This window comes from Amborella trichopoda, chromosome 3 (genome assembly GCF_054954075.1).
Source record: "Amborella trichopoda isolate Santa Cruz 75 chromosome 3, AtrichopodaSantaCruz75HAP2 v2.0, whole genome shotgun sequence".
In the NCBI taxonomy this organism is placed as follows: Eukaryota; Viridiplantae; Streptophyta; class Magnoliopsida; order Amborellales; family Amborellaceae; genus Amborella; species Amborella trichopoda.
Window position 1 is genome coordinate 16,100,254 of NC_142338.1, and position 11,749 is coordinate 16,112,002.

General features: G+C 35.5%; 1 protein-coding gene across 1 annotated transcript; it reads right to left on the bottom strand.

Annotated features, from left to right (window-relative positions):
- Positions 1 to 236: 236 nt before the first annotated feature.
- Positions 237 to 7,117, bottom strand: NIK3 (NSP-interacting kinase 3). Its single transcript, XM_006840999.4, has 11 exons — positions 6,862 to 7,117; positions 6,320 to 6,452; positions 6,036 to 6,107; positions 5,779 to 5,922; positions 5,498 to 5,569; positions 5,321 to 5,380; positions 5,119 to 5,216; positions 4,813 to 4,962; positions 3,707 to 4,048; positions 2,629 to 3,020; positions 237 to 728 (listed from the first exon to the last, which is right to left on the bottom strand). The coding sequence occupies exons 1-11, from the start codon at positions 6,965 to 6,967 to the stop codon at positions 408 to 410; spliced, it is 1,890 nt and encodes a 629-aa protein (XP_006841062.1). The 5' UTR covers positions 6,968 to 7,117; the 3' UTR covers positions 237 to 407.
- Positions 7,118 to 11,749: the final 4,632 nt, after the last annotated feature.

An 11,749-nucleotide genomic window follows, 5' to 3' on the forward strand; every position in this document is an offset into this window, starting at 1 on the left:
ACCTGAGAATCAAAATAGTGAATAACAAGTGTAAAGGAGCCTAACTCTTGCTTTATATATACAACATCGGTATCATAGTTTTTACTGGTTTATTATGCCTTGAAAGACTAAAGATAATGATATCAACAACCAAAAGCCGGTCAATACAAAATACAACGCCCGTCAATACAAAATACATAAAAAGGAGGCCACAAAAAGAAAAAAAAGGAGAGAAGAAAGAAAGAAAATCACTAGGGTAATGCAAAATTTCTTCTCATTAAATACAAAGAGCTTTTCATCCAAGCCTCACAACCATACCTCACAGAAAACAAACAACAAAGCCAATATGCTACATAAATATACAGAGAGAGAAAGAATACAACTAAAAATGGGCAATGATAACATACAAGGAATTCAATCTTCACATTCTAACGAGGACCCGACAATTCCATAGCCTCCACAACTAGAGAAGACTCCTCTATGAGATCTGAGTATTTTCTTGGAAAAAATTCTGAGCCTCGAAACCTTGGGGTCTCCACCTTTTGCTGAGAAGCCTCCCATTTCTCAGCGAGGCCATCCCCCTCTAACATGCGCACTACCTCTGACATCTTTGGGCGGCAAGCAGGGTGGAACTGTGTGCATAGGAGGGCCACACGCACCATCTCTTCAAGTTCTACCCGGTCAAAGTTGTTCTTGAGGTCCTTGTCAACCATCAGGTTCAGCTTTTTTTCTTGGTGGAGCTTCTTGACCTACAAAATTATAAATGGTGAAATAATTTGCACAATGTACTGAGAGAAAAATTTTCTAGTCAGTGTGGGTATGTCTTAAAGGCTGTGACTGTGAAGCATAATCCTCCATCATATGGGATATGCTGTCCAACAAAAGATTTTACATGATGACTATGAAACATGAACATGCGTGTAAATATGTTTTTGTTTCAGTAAGCCAAAGACGCAACTAAACTTCAGATATATAAAAACTTCTTGAGCTTATCGAAACTGTAACTTAACTTAATATCACATAAAATCCCAACTCTTTATTTCTTTAAAGGAAAAAGTTTATATAGAACCAAGGCTCTAAACAATCAAATTAAATCGCACCTCAAAAATTTCACTAGAAGAGGGTTGTTTTGATGCCCAAATATCCTCAAATTGATCATCTCGACATCAAGATGTATGGACATGAGAAAAAAAAAATTTCAAGTTTTGGAAATAGTGCATCTTATAATGCATTTTTCGACCGTCAATTTCAAGATTTTTAAGTTTTCATAGATCTGCTCAATCCACACTATTTTTGAAACTTTAAATTTTATAATTAGAGATGAAAATATATTGTAAGGCTATCATAAAGATTTCCACTATTGAAACCACATTTCTATACACTATTTGAAGATGCGCTCTACTTTAATTGTTTAGAGCCTCCACTCTATACAAACCGCACCCTTCTTTAAATAGTGTAGAAACATATGTTTGAAAAATAAGCTTTACAGTTGGTGTTCTTGACACATCCATGTCAAACATTCACACATGATTCTGTCTTTGTAACCTAGCATGATGATGACACTCAACTACAATCTTACCTGGTCATTACGATATTATTACAATCTCCATCAAGGCAAAGAACAAGAAAATGTTTACCATATTCTCTCAAGGACCATGAGAAAACCATATGAGTTCCTTGGGTCATCACCATTTTACAAAACCATACGAGTTCCTTGGGTCATCACCATTTTACAAGGGATGGAACAGTCATGGAGAGTGGGAAAAACTAGAGGGAACCACCGAACATGGTTTGCCACCAGGTGGGAGGTCCCACTCTATCCACCCCTATTCATTCCAGAATTCTGTCTCTTATGGTTAAGTATAGACAACGGGTAAGCCAAAGTCCTGAAAATCGGTACCATCTATGGAGATTTGACATTGATGGAGAGGGAAAGGGGCTTACCATGGGGATCTGTCCCATTAAGATTCATCCACTCTATTTCCACCACCAACCATTTTAATGGATGGCAATGGAGAGGAAAAGCACTCACCTTTAGGATCATTTGTGCATTATGTCTCTCCCCATCACCATCCATCATTAATTCACGTTCATTAATTGATGGACCAAAGGTCATACATCAACAGGTTTATAGTATGGACATGGTTTTGATGAGTCCACTAACTCATATGTAAATATGAGTCCCCTCTTCATGATCTGCTTTTGAGATGGATTTTAGACCTAATTGTTTGGATATATATAATTCCTAACATGAGATAATTAACAAGTACTTAAATTTTAAAACTAGAAATGATAATGTTTTGAAAACGATTTTAGACCCTTCGATTTTTTTTTTTTTTTTTTTTTGAGAAACCACCACTTTACATCATTTTTAAGATGGATGTTTAATGCGTTGGGGGAAATGTAGGATTGTGTCCCTTGGGGGAAATGTAGGATTGTGTCCCTGGGCGCATAACACACAAATTCCGTACACTATTACTGATGACTTCTTTTTTTATTCCTTCTAAATTAATTTTCATAAAATATATGAATATTATTTTTCAAAGGAAAATGGTAGAAGAGAAAACTCAAGTATGTTGAGGCTAAACCCAAGCATGGAACCAAAAGGCAATTGTAGAGTGAGGCAGGGAGGGACGTAGAGAGAGTTACCCAGTCAAGCATCACGCCTTTCTGATTGGCCAGTCGCCCAAAATCAACAGCCTTCTGCCCAGTGATCAATTCGAGAAGCAAAATCCCAAATCCAAAAACATCGGTCTTCTCAGAGGATTGCCCGGTGGAGAGGTACTCGGGTGCAATATGCCCAACAGTGCCCCTCACAGCAGTGGTCACATGAGAATCATGGTGGTCCAGAAGCTTTGCAAGGCCAAAATCTCCCACCACAGCCTCAAAATCCTCATCTAATAGGATGTTGGCAGCCTTGACATCTCGGTGGATAATCTTTGGGTCACACTGCTCGTGCAAGTAGAGGAGCCCCCGAGCAGTTCCTAGAGCGATGCGCTTCCTCGTTGCCCAATCAAGCGCAGGTTTGCTGTGGATGTGATCTACTTTGAGAGAGAGAAAGATGGTTACTGATAGATGTAGAAAATGGCCAGCTCACCCGAACTTATGAAATGTAGTAACAATGAAATGAAACATTCTGTGAAAATTACAAAACTGAGAACAAACTTTCTTGAAGTCCCGCTTTTGCTCACAATCTTCTCTCTAAATATCTTTGCACTAAAACATAAAAAAAGTGGAACGGAAAGATAACATCTCTACTATGAAACAAGCAATATAAAGCAATCATATCATAGGACAGCAGCCATCGCCTGCAGCAAAAGGAACAACCAATAGTCCCACACCCTACACCTACAGCTGTTCCAATAGCTCATGGTTATATGATATACAATGTCTATAGAAAGATCTCCATAATTCTGTTGAGACATGCGGACCAGTCACAGAGGGGGGGGGGGGAGAGAGAGAGAGAGAGAGAGAGAGAGCGAGAGAGAGAGAGAGGTAACAAAAAGGAATGAACATTTCACTGAAAATCAATACCCTAGTTTCCTGCATCCACACTAAGAGCACACAGATGTGTAAATAGACAAGAATGCATAAAAATGGGTGGCCATTAGCTAAACATTAAATGTGACCAAAACCAAATGGATAATTAGCTACACAAAATCAGTTCAAAAGTAAAAGAACGAAAAAGGGACAGTGACCAAAACCACATGGGTGCCCAGACACCAACCTCGAAGTCTTGAAGCGACACTTCCATTGGGCATGTAAGGATAGACAAGGAGTCTCTCAGTATCCGTGCTGCAGAAGCCCCACAGGCGAAGCAGGTTACGGTGCACAGCAAGGCTTATCATCTCCACCTCTGTCTGGAATTGTCTCTCACCCCCGATAGCATTCGCGTCCTTGAGTCTCTTTACGGCCACGAGCGTGCCATCACGCAAGCAACCCTTATACACGATCCCAAACCCACCAGTCCCCAATATGTTCTTCTTGTTGAAATCATCAGTGGCAATTCTAAGCTCCTTAACTGAGTATCTCTTCAGATGACCCAGGCAAACTTCAGGATCGTATTGCTCTGGAAAGCACAAAGAAATGCCTAAAAATGAGATGTGATTCTGCATTTTGGCACAAACTAAGCAGCACACATGTGTGCACACATGTGAGCACACATCTGAGTAAATTCAAATAAATCATTGCACCATTATGAAAAATAAAAGAATTGTCTGTTGTTGTATTGGCCACTTTCCAAGAAAAGAGTAATGCAAAACTCAACTGAACAATAGAAGAAATATAAATTTAATCGAACACAAATTCAATAACAAACTGGAAAACAATTCAAAAGGGCATGGAAATTTAGAAACTTAAGAACAACAAAAAAAATATTAAAATGCAAAAATATTGGAAGGAGCAAAATTGCAGAGAACATGGAGAGAGAGAGGGAGAGAGAGAGAGAGAGAGAGAGAGAGAGAGAGAGAAATTTTCGATAAAATGCTACTACAGAGAAACATAGGTCCCTTATTACAGGATAATCAGGCAAATGTTGCCTACTTAATAATGGAGAAGAAAAAGGGCACATAATTTAAGCCTAATATAAAAGATCAAGAAAGAGAAATTCATGAGAGAAGCATAGCAAGAAAAGAGCCTTGCTGAAAATTTACTGATATAAGTGGTAGAGATGGAAATAAACAAAACCAAAGATTGAAATGGGCAGAAAAAAAAAAAAAAAAATAGAAATAATGGTACCAAAAAGCAAACCAGAAATTCAGTGGTGAATATCACAAAAAAACAATCAGAGAGAAAAATACAATAAACAGATGGAATAAGACAAAGAAAACCAACCATTAACATCAAAGAATACTTGTTGGTTGTGTCTTCGACGCCACCAAAGGATCGATATGATGACTAGGATGAGAAAAGAGAAGGAAGCAAGGCTTGCACCAAGGGGAATAACCACTCTTCGGATTTTTGATCCTTCAGACTGGGAATGAGCTGAAGATCCAACACATTTACAGTTTGTGACTTAACATATAAAAGATCCTTGATAAGGATCTTCAAGGATCTTTTATGGCAAACAAAATAAAGATTGAACTACTAGAGAATAAAAATAATTAAAAGAATGTGAGTGTGTGATCGCTCCATGAGCACCTTTTGTAAGTTCTGGAGGAAATGGAAGTGGTTCAGGAGAAATTGATGAACAGTTCGCTGCTGAATCCTGCCCACAGATTAATGGGTTCCCAACAATACTTCAAAAATAAGACCAAATTAGATTAAATTAGTAATGGCACACAAGTTTGATGGGGAGAGGGAAGAAGAAGTTGTTAAAAGTAAGAAGGTGAATATATCATACTTGAATGTTCTCGCAGACATCCTGGGAAGAGAACCACTGAGATTGTTATATGATAAATCTCTGCAAAATCATTTTGGTTATAAGTCAAAAGTAGTGGGAAAGAATGAGGTAAGTGTAATTTAGAGAGAAACAGAGAGAGAATGAGAGATCCATCAGAGGTCAGAGAAAGACTCATACAAGAGAGTGAGGCCTTTGATACGTGACAAAGAATCAGGGCATGGTCCAGAGAGGCTATTGTTATTCAGTCGCCTAACTTGATCATAAAACAGAAAACAAATTCCATTATTAATCTTCAAACAATAGACAAATTGCAGAAACACCTCATTTCAACAATATGAGCTCAAACAAATTGATTTCTCATAAATTAACAACAAAATCTCCAAACATAATATGAGGGTTAAAGAAAGACCAGTCAATACCAACACAGCTTATGACAAATAAAAGTCTGAAAATCTTACAGGTAGTTGAGGTTCTTCAGGTCCCCCAATGAACTGGGTATTGCCCCACTGAATCGATTGTTTGAGAGGTCAAGGGCCTGAAGCTTTTGGAGCCTCACAATCTCGGAAGGAATAGGTCCCATGATCGCATTACTTTGCAGTAACCTAGAAAAAAGAAAATAACTTTGCCATTATGGAAAAAAATAAAATTCCGGGAAAACAATGTCTTTGCTCTCTCTCTGTCTCTCTCTCTCTCTCAACAAGTTGATCCCACTTACACATTCTGCAGATTACTGAGGTTTCCAATTCCAGGAGATAAGGTCCCAGATAAATTCTGACTTGGCATTCCCCTGAGAGAGAGAAAGGCCTGAGTAATCAGATAATACAGATTGATATTGAAGATAAATAAGAATAAGATTTTCTTCCATGAACTTAAATTGAAACAGATACAAAGACAGAAGAGTATTAATTTAATGAGCAGAAAGCCAGAGACATAACCATCAGCTGGGAAGAGAGACAGACAGACAGAGAGAGAGAGAGAGAGAGAGAGATAATAACTTACAGAGAAGAAACATAACCATCAGCTGAGCAGGTAACCATTCTCCAGCTACAAGGGTCAACCGAGTTCATATCCCAGTTCTCCAAAACATTGTGTGGGTCAACCAGATCATTCTTAATAGCCATCAAAGCCACAACTATAGAAGAAAACCAAGAAAATGAGAAGACAAAAATACAAAAAGATACAGAGAGTTCAGAGCACATAAATACATAATATAAAAATAGAAAGAAAATAAAGAAGAAAGCCAAGCCCAACATAGAAGTCAATGACCGGGGCAAAAAGAGGTGTACAAGCAAAGATTGAGGGGATTTAGCATTATAGAGTTAACTTATGAGATTTCCCAATTTTCGAAGAAGAAATCAGCTGAAAAAAAAATAAAGCTACAAAGCCTGTTAAAATGGGAATGATACATAATATGTCAGTTCAACAAACCTGCAACTTATTCAAATTCAGATTTTTTTCTGATAAAAGTACTTCATATAACTATAATGAAAATCAAATACAAAAGTTGGCAAACAGAAACAGGAGATTCAGGATCTACTGACCTTCATAATTTATACCAGAAGGTGAGAGAGTGGCAAAAGATGAATCACCCAACAATGCCAATACCAGGCTCAAAAGTTGCCAATAAAGGAAAGCCCTCACTTCCATACTAGCTTCTATCCCAAACCCCAGAACTTAGAACCCAAATGTCCACCAACAAAGCTTCAAAGACCAGATCGGCCCTAAAAACCACTATAAGCAGAAGTAGAAACTGAAACCTCCATTAGAGATTTCCACCCTCTCTCTAAAGAGAAAATGCTTAATCCAACATCACAGACCTATCCAACAGGCCCAAGAGAGTGCTTATTCCACTCTGCAACAATCAATGGGGAAAACCAATGTAGAATTCAGCCTTCTCTAGCTAAGAAAATCCGCTTAAGTCACTATGAAAGAACTCTGGAGTGAGTAAAGAGCTCTGGTTTTTCCAGTAGAAAACCACCATCACCATGGATAGAAACAGAAGCCGGATTATTCTTCCATTTTCTCTCTCGAGGACAAAACCCACCATGGAGATTCTCTAAGAAGCAAGGTGCTCGGGCTTCTCCAATACGGAAACCGCCATTACAGCGAACGAACAAAACCCTATCAGCATTTCACCTAAACTCTCAGAAAAAACAGTTCAAATCGCCATAGAAGACTTCAGTGACAATCAATGAAACCTGGTTTTCCATATCCAAAACTGACCATAAAAGAAAACAGAAACTAAAACTTCACTGAAATTCTATCTCAACCATGAAAAATCCTCTCGATCAAAAGAAAGTAACTGTGCTTTACTCCAATACACAAGTGTTTTCGTTGTAAAATCACCATTACAAGCACCAGAAACCAGAGAACTTCATAAAACCCATATCTTCTCCGAGGCTCAAGCCCCTATTGGAAAACCAATCAAGGAATCAAAAGAAAAATCCGGTTTTTCCAAACTAGAATTTGGGTTATATGTGTGCCATCAAATTTCAACTAAATTCCTCCAAAACAACACTATGCTGAAAACCAAACATTCTGAACTAGCTATAACACTGAACAATGCCTACTCAATCCTTTCTCTTCCTCTGTTTCTTGTGGAGCAATCAACCCAATCCCCGCATTTTCCATATGGGAATGTTCCTTTGTCTCTCTCTCTCACCCATTCAAAAACTGAAGTTGAATCGTAGAGCTCAGAACACACTCTCTCTCTACCTCCTTTTCTCTCTCTAGAATGTGTCTCCCTCCCGAATCACTCATAAATTTGATCCCTCTCTCTCTAGAATGAATGTGTCTCTCTCTCTAAGCCACCTCTTTCTCTTTAATTTGTTCTTTGATTCCACATTCCAGCATTCACTTTACCAAAAAAAATACAGAACAAGGTACATATACGCCAAGGAAAAAGGCCAAAGAAGACACAGATACAGATGTAAAATGGAGATTTTAAATTAAGAAAAAGTGGGTTTTTTCCATTTGATTGGACTGAAAGACAGGGATGATCAGAGAGAACAAAAGTGATGAGAGAGGGATGGAAAGGCAGGTAAATTTTTGGGTCAGGTCACATGACCTTGCTGATGAATCTCACACACCCATAACAAATTCTTTTATTTTTAATTTCTTACTCCTTAACGAAATAAAGGATCAAGTTTGATAAGGCCTAGGCCTTATGAAAACATAATAAAGCCTCACTTCAAATCCTTGTCAAAAAACCCTTTCCGCATCGAAAAGCCCTTTCCGCATCGAAAAGCTCCATGATGTCTTCAAAATCAATTTTTAATACTTCCAATAAATTTTGAAACTCAAAAAATAGTAATGATTTTGAATATCTTAGTACACTTATTGTTTAAGGTGAAATAGACGCGTCTAGATAATTTGTTACAATATACACTATTTTAGATCTTAAAATTCTAAATTTTTTTCACAACCATAATATTCAAACCTGGATGATTGATGTAAAGGTTTTTCACAATAAAAGTTTTAGATAATATGTTATAATATATATTATTTTTAAATATTGAAATTCTAATATTTTTTTAAAACCATAATAGTCAAAGCCGAAATGATTTATTTGAAAGTTTTTTGAGACCACAACTATAATTTTCAATACTTTGAGGTGTGTGGCTTTCCTTATATGAAAAGGTTTATCTAGAGTCAAGGATCTAAACATTCTAATTAGAACTTACTTCAAAAATTTTATTAGAAGAGATTGTTTTGATGCTCAAATATCCTCAAATTGACCATTTCGATATTAAGATGCATGGACATGAAAAAAAAATGAATTTCAAGTTTTGGAGTAGTGTATCTATAATACATTTTTGGACGTCAATTTTCAAGTTTTGGAATAATGCATCTTGTAACACATTTTTGGACCGTCATTTTTCAAGGTTTTTAAATTTCCATAGATTTGTTTGATCTACAGTATTTTTGAAGCTCTAAATTTTATAATTAAAAATAAAAATATAATTTAAGGCTATCACAAAAATTTTCAACACTTAAACCATATTTCCAGATACTATTTGAAGGTGGGCTTTACTTTGATTGTTTAGAGCTTCGGATCTATACCAACCGCACCCTTAGATAACGTTGCAGCCGTGTCGAAATATTTCCTACCTAAAAAAGTGTAGGGAAAAAACTAATAAAATATGCAATTTTTCAGACAAAGGGACACAATTTCTAAAGGTGACCACACATTAAGATATTTTCGAATATGACAAAAGTACCCTTGATCATGAACTCTTTCTTTATTGTTAACCTTTTTTTATTGGTTTAAATCAATGGTTTAAAAAAAGGATCGGTGATCCGGATAGGGTTTCCAAAAAACCTATCCGGATCGACGAATCGGAGATCCGGATCGAGAATCGGGTGAATCTGTCGTAATAAAACTTAAAAAAAATTCAAAAAAATTATTAAAATTCATTATAAATATTATTTTTTAGGAATTCAATAAAAAATGAGGGTACTCCATTAAGAATTTTCATGTTTTTGAACGAATATGCGAATATTGATATGTTCTTTCCCTGCATGAACCGCCATTCAGCATTTAATTTACAGTATTTTGTGCTCATCCCTACACTGTTACTGTTGGGACTCGATATGTGAATAATATGGCTGGGATAGGGTGGCCTCAGAATCATCATCTCTCTCATTTTCTCTTTGAATAATATGGATTAAAAAAAAAAAATAACAAATTTTCAAAAAAATCGATCATGGATTAAAAAAAAAATCACAAATTTTCAAAAAATTCTATCATGGATTACAAAAAAAAATTCGATCATGGATTAAAAAAAAAAAATCACAAATTTTCAAAAAATTCAATCATGGATTACATAAAATTCGATAATGGATTACATAAAATTCGATCATGGATTACATAAAATTCGATCATGGATTACAAAAAAAAACAAAAAATTCAATCGTGGATTACAAAAAAAGAAAAAAACAGTTCGATCATGGATTACAAAAAATTCAATCATGGATTACAAAAAACTCTATCATGGGTTACAAAAAAAGCAAAAAACAAAAAATTCAATCATGGATTACAAAAAAAAAAACAAACATTTCGATCATGGATTACAAAAAAAAAACAAACATTTCGATCATGTATTACAAAACATTCGATCATGGATTACAAAAAATTCTATCATGGGCTACAAAAAAAAAAAAAAAACAAAAAAATCGATCATGGATTACAAGAAAAGAAAACAAACATTTCGATCATGGATTACAAAAAATTCTATTATGGGTTACAAAAAACCAAAGAATTCGATCATGGATTACAAAAAAACAAAAACAATTCGATCATGGATTACAAAAAAATCGATTAAGTATTACAAAAAAATCTATCATGGATTACAATAAAAATAAATAAATAAATAAATAAAAATAAAAAATTCCCTACGGGACTCGCCGATTCACTGTTCGGACTCCCCGATTCCGTACAGTGAATCGGCGATTCACTGTACAGAATCGTCCGATTCTCTCTAGAACCGGACGATTTCCGATTTTTTAGGCGATCCGGTCCCCTTTTCATGATTTTCGAGTCGAACCGGGCGAGTTTGGTTCGACTCGGCGTTTTTTAAAACACTGGTTTAAATTAAGGGTGTGGTTTCTATAAGGTTGGAACCTTGAACAATCTAATGAATACGTACTTTCAAATTTTATCATATAAAATTTTTTTAGAATTATCTTAAAATTTATTTTTATTTTTAATTATAAAATTTTAAACTCTAAAAATAGTTAGAATCAAGTAGTTCTATAAACATATAAAAATTTTGAAAATAGATGGTCTAAATAATATGTCACAATATATATTATTTTTGGGATTCAAAATCCATTTTTTTTTTGTTCATATTCATACATCTCGATATCGAGATGATCAATTAAATGGTTTTTAAATATTAAAACAATATTTTTCGATGAAATTTTGAGGTGTATCTTTAATTCAATATCTTAATGTTGCAACCTTATATAAACTTTTTCTTCATTCAATGGTTTTGAACTTTCAACATTAGGTCTTTGGTCATGAACTTTGACTAGCTACACCCTAGCTCGCCATCTAAATGTGTTTCATCATGGAAATTTTATTTAATTTTGAGTAATTTCATTTTTCAGCTTTGAGGATTGGCAACTTTGTTATTTTTTAAGTTTGATTCTATCTTTCATGGTTTTGAAGATTACTGTGGTATTTTGAATCTATATGGGTGCTTTTTATGAAGCTAATAATTGGTTTCTCCTGGTAAAATTAATGGGCATTGTGGTGCTTCTCTAAGGATCTTTTTGTGAGTTTTGCTTTTTATCGTCATCGTATGGGTGAGTAATATAATATAATCTCTAACAAATTTTCATAATTTATGCTACATTCCTTTTGGGCTATTGCTTTTCCAAAACACCCTTGCCAATACTTGAAGTGTTGAAGTGGGTTCAACTTTT